We start from the raw sequence: 16,753 nt of genomic DNA, 5'->3' as shown, positions 1-16,753 counted from the left end.
ATCTTTATAAAAAGATACATTAAAAAAAAAAAAAAAGAAAGCTTCACTCTGTCCACTTGCTCTCACTCTCACTAGCAAGTCCATTCCTTTACTGGCATTAGAGCCTACTTCTCCAGGATTCTAGGGTATAGTGAAGGTAGAGGGTATATGATTTCAACTTTCCAAAACAAATTCTCAGAAACCAATAGGTATGGGGACATATATATGTTTATATAGTTTAAGGACTCACAGTAAAAATACAGAGTGTTTCATTTACTTGTGGTTGCATATAAGGTAAGTGAAGGCAGAAGGGAATGAAGAAGGCAAGCTCAAAGAAGATGCTCTCTACAACATCTTGTCAGATGACCCCAAAGAAACTGGTGATGTGCACTGAGTTAGATAGCCCTTATTTTTTCACTTTTCATGCCTGTATTTTCTGTTGGAAAGTTTATTAGTTTTTTGAAGAATTTGTATGCGTCTTACTCCAGATGACAAATGTAATTTACAAATTCAGTATTTTTCTAGATTTAAAATTTTATTTTTATGATATATATGTGTGTGTGTGTGTGTGTATGGAATACTCATATTATATATATATATATACACATATATATATACACATATATATATATACTTTTAATAATATCCATTTAGAAGTTTTACTATGTATACATATATATCATATGAGAATATACACTTTTTTTGTTGTTTTGTTTTGTTTTGTTTTTTCGAGACAGGGTTTCTCTGTGTAGCCCTGACTGTTCTGGAACTCACTTTGTAGACCAGGCTGGCCTCGAACTCAGAAATCTGCCTGCCTCTGCCTCCCAAGGAGTATATATACTTTTGAGTATGTATACATAGCTTTACTATATATACATATATATCATATGAGTGTTTTTGCCTGACTGTGTTTATTCACCACATAAATGCTGTTTCCATGGAGGCCAGAAGAGGGCATCAGAGTCTTTGGGGCTGAAGTCACAGTTTTATGCTACCCTATGGGAATTGAGCACCAGGGTCCTCTGTAGGAGCATCCAGTGCTTATAGCTCCCAAGTGCTCTCTTCAGCACCCCTACTTCTTTTTATGTGTATGTGTGTTTTGCCTGCACATATGTCTGTATACCATCTAAGGTGTCTGCCTGCAGAGGCCAGAAGGGGGCATTGGATTCCTTGGAGTTGGAGTTATAGATGATTGTGAGATACCATTGGGTGCTGGGAATTGAACTCATGTTATCTGCAAAAGCAGTCAGTGCCCTTAGTCACTGAGACATCTCAACATTACCCATACCCTATCTCTCTTTGGAAAATGTTGAATGATTATATGTAAAATCAGTAAGTCTTTATTATGAAAGCACTGAAGAGTAAAAGTGTTCTCCCACTGTAAAGTGTTTTCATATTTCTCTGTTTAGGAGTTAATGAAGACGCTCCGCAAGGAAACAGATCTGAAGCAAATACAGACTTTAGTACAAGGAACCAATACACGACTCAAATATTCACAAAATGAACTAGAGATGATTAAAAAGAAGCACCTTGCTACATTTTACCGGGTAATGTAAATTTGCCAAAAAGTTTGATGGAAATTTATATCAGAACATAGAATTTTAAGAATTTATGACATTAACATTACATTATTATAGTTTCTTTGTCCTATGGCTATATTGTAATCCTTAATAATTTTATAGTATTTAATCATGTTATTTGGCTATGCCAGAGTCCATTGTACTAAAGATTCTTCATTTACTGTAAAAGACATGTAACATGTTTTTAGCCTTACTATTTAAAAATAAAATAGTTGTGTTACTAAGCAGAATTTTTTTTCTTATAGGAACAATCTCAGCTACAAAGTGAATTACTGAATATTGATTCTCAGTGTACTATGTTGAGTGAAGGAATCAACAAACAGGAACAAAAAATTGAAGAATTTCAAGATAAGATAGATGAGGTAATAAATACTGTAGTTGTTATTAAATGGCATATAGAATGCAATTCTGGTTTTTGGCTGTGTACATATGACTATGGAGTCAAGACTAGATCAGGAAACCATCCTTTGGATACTGCTACTTGTTCATGCCTAGAACAGAACATAATATAAAGTGTAATCTGACCAGTACTGAGGATCACAGAGCCTTCGTATGTAGTTTCCTGTGATTTTGATTATCCAGTAGGAGTAATGGTAGTTTACTGCTGTATCAGTCATATGACATTCATGTTTAATTAAAATCCACAAGTTTTTAACATGACTTACTATTAAAATATTACTGTGTTTGAGGCTAGATATTTTGTTGGATTGAGGTTATGCTAAATTTTTTGGAAATTATTACTGATACTGTGCTCTAGCCTCGAGTTGTTTTCAGTGTCCAAGATGTTTACAACAGATAGGTTTTTTAAAATATAAGAATATTATATTTTGGCATGGATAAAGCAAATAGAATATCTTTCTCTTTATATCAGATAGTGCATAATATCATCTAATAAAGCCAATTCATGAGCTTTTTCATGTAGTTTTCTGAATAATAAGTTTGAAAACAGATGAACATAGTTTATGCAGATAAAGAAAGAGAAAGCACTGGGCTGAATGCACTAATTACCTTTTGGCCTAACTCATGAAAATCTAAGAGCAAAAAGTTATATTTAAACACTGCTTCTTTATTTTTTAAATGTGGTTATTAAGTCAGTTGTTTTAAAATGATTTAAAAGGTAGAAGATGACATATTCCAAGACTTCTGTGAAGAAATTGGTGTGAAAAATATCCGTGAATTTGAGAATAAACATATTAAACAGCAGCAAGAAAATGATCAAAAAAGGTATTTTGTTTTAAAAATTGGTAAGCAGTATTGGTATACATGTAAAGAAAAATATCACCTAATTTAAAGGAATCATGCTTGAGTTAGACTATTTCCACAAAAAATAGTAATGCTAGGCTGATATCACAGTAGTTGATCAGACTTGCCTTGCATACATAGGCCCTGCCTTAGTTTGATATTCAATACCACAGAGGGCAAAGGAGCTAGTAAAACTCAGTTTCTTAAAAAGAAATCTAACAGAAACTAGAACAAAAAGGAAAACCATACTAGTTCTTTTTATAAAGAAGTTGATTTCTCCCAAAGTTAGTCTACAGTTTAAATACCACCTATATGGACATGATTTTTTTAAATAGACTAATTCTAAAAATCACATATGAGTAAATGAGGAAAATACCTAATAAAAAAATTTTTTAAATCACATATGAAGTAAACAAGGAAAATGTGAAGGAAAGTAATGAGGAGTGGAAATAGAACTCCAATATTATATTTTATTTCATTTTAGAGATTGAAGTATATATGTGGATGTCTGCATGTAAGTTACATGCACATTTGTGAGACTTTATATAGAGAACAGAAAAGAGTGTCAATCTCCCTGGAGCTGGAGTCAAAGGCAGTTAGAAGCCATCCTGTGTGTGCTGGGGAACCAAACAGCCCTCTTCTTTTTTCTTTTTCTTTTCTTTTTTGTGGGGGTGGGTGGGTGGAGGTGTTTGTTTGTTTGAGACAGGATTTCTCTGTGCAGCTCACACTGTCCTGGAACTCACTCTGTAGACCAGACTGGCCTCAAATGCAGAGATTCCCCCTGCCTCTGCCTCCCAAATGCTAGGATTAAAGGCATGTACCACCATGACCAGCTTTGACCCTCTTCTAAAAGAGCAGCAAGAGCTCTTAACCACTAAACCCATCTCTCTCCAACCCCCAGTTCCCAAATTTTAAAACATTATATACCTTGAGAACCAGCTCATAAGTACAAAAAGATTTGATATTTAACGTGAATGGACAAAAGTTGAATTTTCTTAATAAATCACTTTGAGATAGATGTGATTTTAAAAATCAATTCCTTTTTCATTCCTTAAACTTATTAAAATTCAAGTTATATTCAAAGCCTTAATGTAAAAATCCAACATATTCAGGCGTGGTGGCACTTGCCTTTAATCCCAGCACTGGGGAGGCAGAGGCAGGCAGATTTCTGAGTTCCAGGACAGCCAGGGCTATACAGAGAAACCCTGTCTCCAAAAACAAAAACAAAAACATAAAAGTAGTAGGATATACCACAAGGAAATTTTAAAAATAATTGCTTGGAGCTAGAGAAATCACTCAAAGTTTAAAGGCACTGTACTGGTGACTCCTGCTGAGGGCCAGTGCTTAGTTTTTAGCACTGATGTTGGAGGGCTTACAACTTTAGCTCCAGGGCATGCAGCACCCTTTTTTTGACCCCTGTGAGCATCTACATGCATGTGGCATGCACATACAGACAAAGGACACATAAACAAAAATTTTTTTAAAAAGCCAGGCAGTGGTGGTGCACATCTTTAATTCCAGGAGGCAGAGGCCAGTGAATCTCTGTGAGTTTGAGGCCAGCCTAGTCTGCAGAATGAGTTCCAGGACAGCCAGGACTACATAGAGAAACTATGTCTCAGAACAAACAAAAAACCACCACAAAAAAATAAATAAAATACAAATATGTAGGAAAAACTTAAACTATATGTCAAAAAGCATGAAGAAAATCTGGAAACAAATGATCCCCTGGAGGGAATGTACATACATGTGTTTAGAAATGGTCAGGACTGCCTTTGGGGAGGCCAAAATGAAAAAGAGACATTTTTCTTTTTATTAATCTAACATCTTTTGAAATTTGTGCCATATGCCTCTATCATCTATTTAAATATGCTAAAATATAAAAGTAATACATGCCTTTGAGAAAAATCTTGCTAGGCACAGTGGCATGTGTCTTTAATACCAGCACTTAGGAGTCAGAGGCAGATAGATCTCTATGAGTTCCAGGTCAGCCTGATCTTTGTAGCAAGCTCCATGACAGCCAGGACTACATAAGAGAGACCTTTTCTCCCCTTACTGTCCCCACAAAAAGAAAAAAGTTTTTCTCCAAAATCAAAAGCATTAACAACAATCTTTCTATATCACTATAATTCTTCCATATTCTGTTCATTCATTCAACTTGTATTTCCTGTATGCTTTTCATGTGCTCGGCACCCTTCCTCAGGGCTGAGAGTACAGTGGAGAAGGATTGTGACCTTTCTTCCTGTTCTCAGTCCTCTACATTTCACCATAGATTTTAGAATCAGTTTTCAATTGCTATTCTTAAAAAGAACTTGTAAGATTTCTACTTGGATCATATTGAATTTAGAGATCACCTTGGAAATAATTGACCACTAAACATTGATCCACAAACATGTTGTATATTTTAGGTCATTTTTAATTTCACTTATTAATGGTATTCCGTTTTCAATGTTAAATTTAGTCTTGTGCTTATTTTTTGACTTGTGTTCCTAAGCATTTCATATCTCAGGTTTCTTAGAAAATTGAATTGTTTCCAGATTTCAGTTTAAAATTGTATGTCGGTAACATATTGAAATAAAAGTAATACCAGCAAGATGATTCTGTGGGAAAACTACTTGCCATGCAGCTTTGTGACCTGAGCTCAATCCCCAGATCCCAGACAAAGGTTCAAGGAGAGAGTAGTTTCCACGGAGTTGTCCTTTGACCACACGCACACATAAAGTATAAAATTTTTTAATGAATTAAAATTAGTTTTCCTGCTGGACGGTGGTGGCGCAAGCCTTTAATCCCAGTACTTGGGAGGCAGAGGCAAGAGGATTTCCGAGTTCGAGGCCAACCTGGTCTACAAAGTGAGTTCCAGGACAGCCAGGGCTACACAGAGAAACCCTGTCTTGAAAAAAAACAAAACAAAACAAAAACAAAAAAACAAAAAAAATGTTTTTCTTAAGCATATCTTTTATTCTGAAACTTGGCTAAATTCATTAGTTCTTTTAGCTGTTTGATAGATTCCTTAGGGTTTCTATATTTGAACTACATAATGTGGAATGAAAGTGGTAAGAACAGACATACTACGTCTTAAGGGCAAAGCATTCAGACTTCTACAGTAAGATATATAAGCTTTAAAATACTTTTGTCCACTTGAAGAATTCTTCATGGAGATTCCCACTATACTGAGTTAAGTTTTTAAAATATTTTCTCTGGTAACTATTTAGATCCTTATACAATTAGAGTTTTTAAAGATAATATGCTAAGAAGTTTCAATAATAAATTATATTGCTTTTCAAATGTCCAATGACCTTGAATACCTAGTTATCATGTATTAACTATCCTTTCCAAATATTTTTGGATTTGCTAAAATATTGTTTGGAATTCTTTGTCTTTTGTTTTGTTTTGTTTTGCTTTGTTTTTTGTTTTTCGAGACAGGGTTTCTCTGTGTAGCCCTAGCTGTCCTGGAACTCACTTTGTAGACCAGGCTGGCCTGAACTCAGAAATCCTCCTTCCTCTGCCTCCCAAGTGTCGGGATTAAAGGCGTGCACCACCACGCCCGGCTCTTGTGTCTTTTTTAAAGTGTAATGATCTGTAGCTGTTTTGTTTAATATCATTGTGGTGTTTGGTATCAGGGTAATGTTAAACCTGAGCAGTGTGGTCTCTTCTCTTCCTCTTGCAGGAACTGTACATATAGGATTGATAATTTCTTCCCACTTGGCTACCCACCATTTTGTGGAAATGTTTTTACTGCCAATGTCTTTATACAGGGTTATTCATCATTTTGTCTAGAGTACATATACTTTTTGGGTGAGCTTTAGAAGTTTGTGTCTTTCATGAACTTTGTGTATTTTATGAGTTGTCAAGTCTATTGTTATGAAGTTATTTAAAATATACTTTTTAAAGTCTGTAGCATCTTTACTGTGTACTTTTATTCATGATATTGGTGATTTGTCATTTCTCTTTTTTCTTCTTACAATACTAAAGGTATCTCAGTGTTAGAGATCCCGTCTAAGACATGAATTTCTCCTGTGATTTGTTTTTTCCATGTTATTAATTTCTATTATTGTCTTCTACTGATTTACCTTTTTTGTGTATCTCTTAAAAGATTGAAGATTATAGTATGTAATCCATTTACATATCAAATATTGGACTACTCAATATGTAACGGAAGATGGCCTCAAACTTATGATTCTCCTGCCTCCACATCCAAAGTGTTGAGACATACACCAACATACCCAACTGACATTCAATTGACACGAGTTTGTGGAGATATCAGAATAAGAAAGTGTCAAAAATTTGTTAATTTCTCAATTTTGAAGTTTATGAATGAATAGCTATTTACACTAGCTATTTCACAAAATCTAACCAAATGAGAAAAGGCATATCAATTTTAACTTAAAGAAATGAGTAGATAATGTATATATTATAAAAGATTTAAGAAACTGTCAACTGCTAGGTGGTGGTGGTGCATGCCTTTAATCCCAGCACTTGGGAGGCAGAGACAGGTAAATCTCTGTGAGTTAGAGGCCAGCCTGGTCTATAGAGCTAGTTCCAAAACAGCCAGGACTGTTACACAGAGAAACCCTATCACAATATATATATGGATTTCTGTGAGTTCTAGACTTGCCTGGTATACTGAGCTAGTTCCAAGACATACACTGAGAACCCCTGCCTCAAAACAAAAACAAAAGGAAAGAAAAAAAGGAGAAAATCTGCAAACATCCAGGTCTTTAATGAAGCATTGAAATGTTGGCAATGGCAGTGATTATATTAAGGATATTTTGATATTTTGAGGGCATAGTAGTTTGAGTATGAATTAACAGTGACTTTCATAGAACATTACTGACGAAATTACCTAGTATCTGGTATTTGCTTCAAATAATCCAGAAACTGTGAATGGTATTGTAGGTCAACAAGAGTCAACATGAATTGATTATTGACTAAGTTGCATAGGATTCATTATAGCTTCATTATAGTTATATGTTTTGAACCTCCTATAAAAAATTAAAAGGGGCTGGAGAAGTGGCTCAGAGAACACTTACTGCTCTTGGAGAGCATCCAGATTTGTTTCCCAGCACCCATATAGGGCAGCTCACAAGCACCTGTAACTCCAGTTTTAAGGGATCTGATGCCCTCTAGCCTTAATAGATATCTGCATAAATGTGGTACACATAAATCCACAAATACACATACATGTTTTAATCTGAAAAAGTTAAAAGGGCCAATGCATTCTTCTTACCACTTACAATGCTTGATTTTATTATACTAGATTAGAGTTTGAAAAACAAAAAACTCGGCTTAATATTCAGCTTGAATATAGTCGAAATCAGCTTAAGAAGAAACTGAATAATATCGACACATTAAAAACCACAATCCAGAAGGGCAAAGAAGATATTGATAACCTAAAGAAGGTAATTTATTATCAGTAGCTGAAGTGCCAGTTCGTTGAAATTATGGCTTCTTTCATTAAATAGCAATGTTTTTTAGCACCCAATGGTGCCTTATTGTGATCAGAGCTACATATTTCAGAAATATTAAAGTAAAACTAACAGAACTAATGAGTTGTTGGGTGTTAAGTGGGGAAGGAGATGGAGGAGGGGGAAGTGCGAGAAGCCAGAGAAAGAGAGATGACTCAAGCATGTAAATGATGGGAGAATTCTGGACTGGAACCACAAACTTCAAAATTACTGGTTGAATTCAGGCTTGCTCTGTTTTCAGAGGCAGTTTCACTATGTAGCCAGGCTGGTCTCAAACTCAAAATTCTGTCCCAGCCTTCTGAGAGCTAGATTTAACGGCATGTTCTGTATATGGCAAGAGTTCCTGGTTTGTAGGGTAATTTAAAGCCATATGACAGGAGCTGAGACTATGGTCCAGGGGAGAACCAGTTGGGATTATAGAAAACTCAGAAATTTTAGAAGGAAAGCCAGAAGAGGAGACAGTATAGATAGCCAGCACCGTGTGAAGGAGGAAGTGATGAAAACTGTTAAGGCAGGCTAATGTTTTACAGCCTCATGAGCACTTCCACTGGGCAAATGGAACACAAATCACGTAGCAAGGTTGAAGAGTAGATTCAAAATGAATGACAAAAGCAGGAGATGGCTTCCAGCTTCCAAAATCTATAGGATGAAAGAGGATCACAACCTGACAGAGTTTAGTAGCACATGAGATAAGGGGGTTTCTCTTAGGATGAGTAGGTGTTCTTACGGATAATGGTAAAACTTGTTTGTATTGATATAAAATGTTTTGTATACATAATATATATGTACATATATATTGTATATAATATGTAATTATGTGTGTGTGTTATATATAAACACATAAATTCTCTCTGTTCAGACCGAAGAAGAATGTCTGAAAATTGTTGAGGAACTCATGGTGAAGCAAGAACAAATTAAGGAAGTGCTTGCCACACAGAGTTCCAACATTGAAAAAATTCACATTCAAATTGAAGAGGAACGCAAGAAGGTTTTGGCTGTTGATAGGTAATTAATAATTTAGTTTGAAAGATCTGGCTAATAACTTTAAACTTATACTTTCAGTTTGATATTATCTAAACTTCAAATGTTTATACTTTGTTGCTCTTGGTCTTCCAGATGTTCTAATATGGGAACGATTAGGACAGGGCATTCGTTGATTACTTTGAAGTTCTTTTTGGTGGATGAAACATGAACCCACTTGTATTCCTTTACCCTAAATCTTTTGATCCTGGTATTTTTCTGTCATCCAGTGATTCCTTCTTGTCTATGTTTAAAGTTGAAGCATTATCTGGTTTGTGACGAGTTTATGTGCCATCATGATGGTGACAACGCCTTGAATCTGCTGATTTGTGTTCAAATGACATCTGCTTTCCTGTGATTAACAGGATTATGAACACTTCTTTGGTTGAACCTTAGCATATCGTAATTTTCCTTACTATCTAGAGATCTCCAGTGCTTTGAGATTCAGTCTCTTGTATTTATTTTAAACAAAATCATTTCTGCTTTTCTTTACATTCCTGAAAACCATCCATCTTCTTCCAACCACCTTCATTTTTACTTTTCTCTTTTTGTCCTCTTTCTGATCCCATTTAAAGGTCTTTGTTGGCTTAGTGTTAACCCTCATACCCCACTTTCAGATAAGGCATTCCATGCATGATGGAAACCAGGTTATCAGAGATGCAGTAGTTGACCTGGTATTGGTCTGCTAAGAGACATTCTCCTAGTTTAAGCTTCTAAAGTGTACAGCCTATCTAAAGAGGAAATGCATGTTGAAAATTGCATTTAAAAATAAAGTGTTTGGGGTTAGATATGATGACACACCTGTAATCCCAGCAATTAAAAGGTGGAAGCAGGAGAATCCAAAGTTTGATGTTAACTAGGGCTATATAGCAAAACCTTGTCTCAAAAAATAATTCAAATAATTGAAGGAAAGCTGTTTCTTTGCTAACTCTGATTAAAGAAATATCTAGGAAAGCTGTTCCCTTGGATCAAATGTATACATTGATGGTCTTTCTCAGGAATGGTAATGTATAAATCAGGGACTGGCACTTGGAACTCTCATAGGAAAGTAACTTTTTCATGTAAGTTTATAATGAAACATGTTCTTTGGTATTACATAATGAGTAAAGTCACTTTTCATATCTGCATTTACAGGGAAGTTGGAAAATTACAGAAGGAAGTTGTAATCATTCAGGGTTCTTTGGAACAGAAACTGCTAGAGAAACATAACTTGCTGCTAGATTGCAAAGTTCAAGACATTGACATAAGTCTTGTGCTGGGGTCATTGGAGGACATCATTGAAATGGAGGTATCTAGCCAATAACATAATATGTGCAGCTATGCAGACTTAGCTGATGTCTTCAACTGCTTATGCTACAGGTTCTTTAACTCCTTCTAGGAAAGAAAAAATATTTTGTTGCTAGGTATTTCAAGACAGATATTAAAATGTTATGCTCAATTAATATTTAATCATTACCTAAAAAGAAAATTAGGGTTTCTAAATTGGTCACAATGGTGTAAGCTTGTAAAGACCTAGCACTTGAGTGATTGGAAGGCTGAGAGGAGGGTCAAGAGTTCAAAACAATCTAGGCTATATAGTGGGACCATATCTCAAGGATACATATATATGAAAACTCTAGGGAGAGCCAATCTCAGGATCTTGGACTTTTTTTATGTTGTAACCTTCTGAAGTGATATCAAGCTCTCACTTAACAGGGTCTGCTGTCCTCTAGAGAAATTACTTTACCAGAACCTCATCTTCTGAGGTTAACAAAGCTTACCTGATGTTGGTACCTTAGCCCTTGGAGCTGCCTATCTTACATGAGGCTTAATAGGAGTGTGAATTCTGAAACTCCAGTGCAGTATCTCCTGTGCACAGCCTTACTCTCAACAAAATGTTTAACACTTGCAAGGTTTCAAAGCCAGGAAGAAAAAGCCACCTTTTCTTCTTCATATATAGATCCCCACAGGCCAGTACATTACTACAGCAGAGCATTATGGCAGGCTACTAACAAAAAACATACATAAACCAATGGGACAAAATAAAGGATCCAGAAGGAAATACATACATTATTTTTCATGTACTTTAACATATACTTTAGCAGCCTGATTTTTAGTAAAAGGGCTAAAGTCAGATATTGGAGAAAAGACATCCTCAGTAAAGGGCACTGAAAAAAATTCTGTCACATATAGAAGAATGAAATTCCTTCCCTATCACTATATGAAAACAAATTCAAAACAGATCAAAGACTTTAATGTGAGACTTGAAACTGCCAGGGGAAACTGAATCCTTAAAAATATATGTAGAGGTGAGGACTTAATGAAAAGTATTCCAACAACTCAAGAACTAACAGCAAAAATTGACACTTAAGATCATAATGGCTACCATCAAGAAAACAAATGGCAACACATGCTGGTGAGGATGTGGGAAAAGGAATCACTTTACACAGTGCTGATAGAAATGCAAACTAGCATACCCAACTGTAGAAATATATATTCTTGTTTCTCAAGTAAAAAAAAAAATCACCACCAACAACAAAAACGTAGCACATGATTCAGATATACTACTATTCTGTTATGTGTTCTGAAGAATTAGCATACCACAGGCACACTTGCATATCTGTATATCATAGCAGCCAACACATGAAAATGACCTGGATTCCAGTCAACAGTTGAATAGGTAAAGGGAATATATATATGCACACATAAAAGTTTGTTCAACTGTAAAGAATGACATATCATTTGAAGAAAAATAGAACTTGAGATCATGACATTAAACAAAATATTTTAGCCAAACTTAGACAAAAGCCATTTCTTATATGCAAGGAAGTCACAGATGATATGTGGAGCTTTTGCAATACATTTAACATTTGGCTTTAACTTGTATTTGAGCTGTTTTAGCACATATATTGTAGCCAGACTTTTGGATACTTTATGGGTTCCATTTCTGCCACCCTTCTTCACCCCTATTCCACCCTTCCAACCCTGCAATACTAGGCTAAAGAGAAAGAAGGTTGGAGGGAAAGAGAGGCATTGATATTGTTAGAGTACTTCCTGCTGATTAGGGTATGGAGTTCCTTGGAGCATGTTTGATCTTCACCATCAGAATATCCAATTTCTTCTCACCACTCTTCCCACAACTAATTAACAAACTGCATCAAGAGCAACCAGCAAGCAGCAGCTGCTGCCACCACCACCACAGCCCCTCTCAGGACACTAGCATTTACATACCCTTTCAAGAGTCTCCAGAATTCCAAACATTGTACACTTGCAGAAACTATCTGTAATTGACAAAATCACACTCATGCTAGAGCATGAGGCAAATATTATCTGCAGTAAACAATCTAAAACAACCTTGTATCCCACATATGGAATTGCTAGAAGACTGGCTTCCAGGCAGCTAGGACAGGGGTCTTAAAGCCCATGCCCACAACTAATAGTGCCATTCCCTGAGCCAAGCATATTCAAACCACCACATTCCACTCCCTGGCCCCATAGGCTTGTTCAAACACATGAGTCTATGGGGACCATACCTGAACATAGCATAATAAAAAAGTACATTTTATCTTTTTCATTTCTCAGCTTGCTCCTTTTCATTAAAATGCTCTTCATAAGAGTGAACTTTAGAGTGAACACAACAGGTTTATTTTAGGCTGTTTTGAGACTAAGTAATTAATATAAGTCTCTTCACCTTAGCCTCGAGCAAGCTCTTCAAACAATGGCAAAAAGCAGCCACGTTCATCAGAATCTCACAAAACAGTCTCTAGGTCACATACTAAAATTCTTCTCCATTGAAACATCTTAGGCCAGGTCTGCACAGTTCAAATCATCCTCAGAACCAATGTTTTCTTTATTCCTACTAGGAAAGTACATTAATCCCCACTTAAAGCATTTCACTGCTTCCCAAATTGAAAGTCCCAAAATCCACATTCTTCTAGACAAAAGCATGGTCAGGGTTATTATAACAATACCCTACTCCTGGTACCAACTTCTGTTTCCATTGCTATGAAGAGACACCACAATCAAGGCAATTGATCAAGGCAGCATTTAATTGGGGCTGACTTACAGATTCAGAGGTTCAGTTCATTATCAAGGTGGGAGCATGGCAGTATCTAGGCAGGCATAGTGCAGGAGGAGCTGAGAGTTCTACATCTTCATCTGAAGGCTACTAGGAGAATACTGACTTCCAGGCAGCGAGGTTGACGGTCTTAAAGCCCACGCTCACAGTGACATACTTCCTCCAACAAGGACACACCTCCTAATAGTGCCACTCCCTGTGCCAAGCATATACAAACCATCACACTGAGTGTTGATGGTGGGTCTCAGAAACATAGGTAAAAAGGTATAGCTTGAGAGAAGACAGCTAGTAAGCAGATGAGGTGAGAATTGAACAAACATGCAGAGTGGGCTGCACTGATAAAGAGAAGTATGTCCTGAGAGTGGGCCCTGCCTGCTTTTCATTAAGGTGTGTTTGCAATAAAGTGAGTATAGGACACAGCTGCATAATTATGCCAAGAATGGCTGAGGCCAGGCCTTTTTGGCTATGTGGCTGCATAAGGGTGATAGCTTGATCTGAATGACTCAATAAGTAGCTGGAGTAGAAGGTTACCATTCAGGCAAGAGTGTCTGTTTTTCAGCTAACTGAAACAGAAAGCACCCAGGCAACAGCTGATATCTATGAGAAAGAAGCATCCATCCAAATAGACTACAGCCCTCTAAGGGAGGATTTAAAGGTAATGTAAAAATTTCTGTTTGTGATTAATGGTAATATTTGGCTATTAAAATATTATAGAATCATTTTTATATGGTTAGGTTTAAGATGTGTGGGGTGGGTTAGTTGATGGGTTTTTTGTCATTTTTATTTTGTGGGGGAAGAGACATCAAAGGGGAAAAAAAGAAAGCTGGGATGATGATTGCAAATGTCATCACTTGGATGACAGTCACTTGGGATGTAGAGGCAGGAGGATCATGTTAGCTTGTGTGCCATGAAACAGTCTCCAAAAACCAAACTAGAAGCTACAGAAGTGATCCAATTAGTAAAGTGCTTACCAAGTAAACATAATAGCCTGAATTTGGCTCCCCAGAACACCCCCCCCAAAAAAGCAGGTGCAGCAGTTTTCTGTTTGTAACCCCAGAGCTGGAGAAGCAGATACAGGTTAGTCCCTAAAGTTCACTGTCCAACTACTCTAGCCAATCAGTAAGCTCCAGGTCCAGTGACAGATGGAGTTAGAGAGATGGCTCAGTGGTTAAGAGTACTGACTGCTGGGGGGAGGGTATGGGGGACTTTGGGGATAGCATTTGAAATGTAAATGAAGAAAATACCTAATTTTAAAAAAAGAAAGAAAGTACTGACTGCTCTTCCAGAGGACCCAAGTTTTGTGGTTTTGTTCCCTTCACCCACACAGCCACAAGTTATCTCTAACTCCAGTTTCAAAGGATCCAATGCCCTCTTCTGGCCTCCTTGGGCACTGCATGCAGGTGGTGCAAACAAAAAAACTCTTATAAAATAGAAAATAAAAATAAAAATAAGGTAGAGAGAAACTGAAGTAGACAGCCAGCCAGCCAGCCTCTGGCCTCCACAAACACATGTACACACATACAAATATGTGTGTGCACCACCAAACATCTGTATTAACAGTGCTTTCAATACCAGAGAACTAGCAGTTCTTTAGTTCTCTGAACACCAGCTGGAAATTTTAAGAGTTCAATTCCAGTCTGGCACTGTTTGGGGTGGCATCAGATTCCACAAGTTCAGGGCACAGACTGCACTTTGGGCGCCAGTTACCCAGGGGTGCCTTAACCCTTGAGTGTGGTAAATTGCTAGAATTACACACAGAATTCAGAGTAATTATTTATTCTACATTTGCCAGTTTGTAATTGAATGACAGAGATGGAAAGGAAAGGACACCACTGCTCCTAGGTATAGTGGGAGAGAAGGTTTATTGTAGTTATATAAGAGGATATAGACAGAGACAGGGAGAGTCCAAAGTAGACATGACCAGACTGAGCTGTTCTGTGGAGTAGGGAGAGAAGGTAAGGACATGAGAAAGAAACCAGGTGCAGCAGCAACGAAGCCCAAAGGTACAAAGAGAGCAGGTAAACAAAGTGGTTAAATTATATATGGAAAAGGAGCTCAGCCCCCTGGGCTGTGGAGTTAAAGGTAGGGGGCTGGGTATGCCAGCCAGGAGGGCACCCTGTACCAGGTAGGGACTGAGGGATTCAGAGAGATAATTCAGGATCTACTTTAATGTGTTAAATAGGCACCTCAGCCATTTGTTCCAGGTTTGAAATCTAACAGTTATAAAAGATAACATGGGAAGAGCCAAGTGGAATAAATGTACAGGACAGGGGTGACAGAGTGGAGGAGGCACACTCCTTTAGGTGTGCTGTGCTGCCAGCCTGTCCATGTGTCCACCAACCTGGATGTCCCCCTCTTGCTGGTGACTTTCGTGATTAACTGAATCCCTAGCTTCTCTTCATTCCCAGTGAAGATGTGCTAAAAATTACAAGCTTTTAATCCCATTTGGTACATTTAGCAATCAGTTTTCATCCTACAAATTTCAGTTTATTAGCACTAATTCAAGTTATAGTGAAAAGGGGCAAACTGAATAACAATAGCAGCTCCTTTTGTCTTATCTCTCAAGAAATGCCAAGGGTATTAGTTCTGAGCCTGGAGCCAGGATGAATGCCAAATATCTATTATTACAAAATAGCAGGAAATTGGTAACTTTTTTAATGAGACAAGCATGCTGTAGGCCAGCTGGCCTTGAACTCGTGTGGACACTGTGACTGCTACCATTTGGGCTACCTACCCATATTGCCAGCATCTTCAGAGATGTGAACCTGCCTTTGGGGGTAGAACTGTTCTAAAGCTGAAGCTGTTCCTAGAAAGCCTAAGCCATTGTCTCCTGGTTACAGTGTGATCTAAACATGGTCCCATGTTCATTCCTGAGCCAGTAGCTCTGGTAAACTTAGCCTTCCTCTGAGTCATTACTATTCCTAGTCCCTCTGCACTCCCGCACAGGTAAGAGTAGCTCATCTTCTCAAAGAATGGGCTAGGTTGAAAATCAAGAACAATGCTGAGTAGCAAGGCTCACATCTTTAAACATCATGTTAATATACTTGGGAAACAGTGGATTCTTTGATTATATCTGTATCAGCTTTTGTCTTCTCTGTAGTTTTTTATTTACTGCTTTCTTATTTTGCCTTAGTTTAGAAAAATCCTTTCCTACCTCATTACCTAGTAAATTATTTTGTGTTGATAGAGTATTTGGTTTTTGAGACAGGGTCTTGTGTAGCCCAGACTGGCTTCAAACTCACTAAGTAGTTGAAAATGACCTTGAACTTAATGATACTTTTTTTTCTACTTCCCAAGTACTAAGTTTAGAGGTGTGTCCTAAGTACTAAGTTTAGAGGTATGTACTAAGTACTAAGTTTAGAGGTATGTCCTAAGTACTAAGTTTAGAGGTATGTACTAAGTACTAAGTTTAG

General features: G+C 37.1%; 1 protein-coding gene across 1 annotated transcript in view; it reads left to right on the top strand.

The window, feature by feature from the left end:
• The window catches only part of Smc1b (structural maintenance of chromosomes 1B), a 62,652-nt gene that overhangs the window by 32,925 nt on the left and 12,974 nt on the right, over nt 1-16,753 (top strand). The window contains exons 13-19 of the mRNA XM_021183942.1: nt 1,389-1,526; nt 1,805-1,921; nt 2,677-2,783; nt 8,056-8,197; nt 9,123-9,268; nt 10,418-10,571; nt 13,900-13,995. Coding sequence (XP_021039601.1) covers nt 1,389-1,526; nt 1,805-1,921; nt 2,677-2,783; nt 8,056-8,197; nt 9,123-9,268; nt 10,418-10,571; nt 13,900-13,995 — 900 coding nt within the window. The remainder of the gene's footprint in view (nt 1-1,388; nt 1,527-1,804; nt 1,922-2,676; nt 2,784-8,055; nt 8,198-9,122; nt 9,269-10,417; nt 10,572-13,899; nt 13,996-16,753) is intronic.

This window comes from Mus caroli, chromosome 15 (genome assembly GCF_900094665.2).
Source record: "Mus caroli chromosome 15, CAROLI_EIJ_v1.1, whole genome shotgun sequence".
NCBI lineage: Eukaryota > Metazoa > Chordata > Mammalia > Rodentia > Muridae > Mus > Mus caroli.
This window is presented reverse-complemented; position numbering and strand designations above follow the sequence as displayed.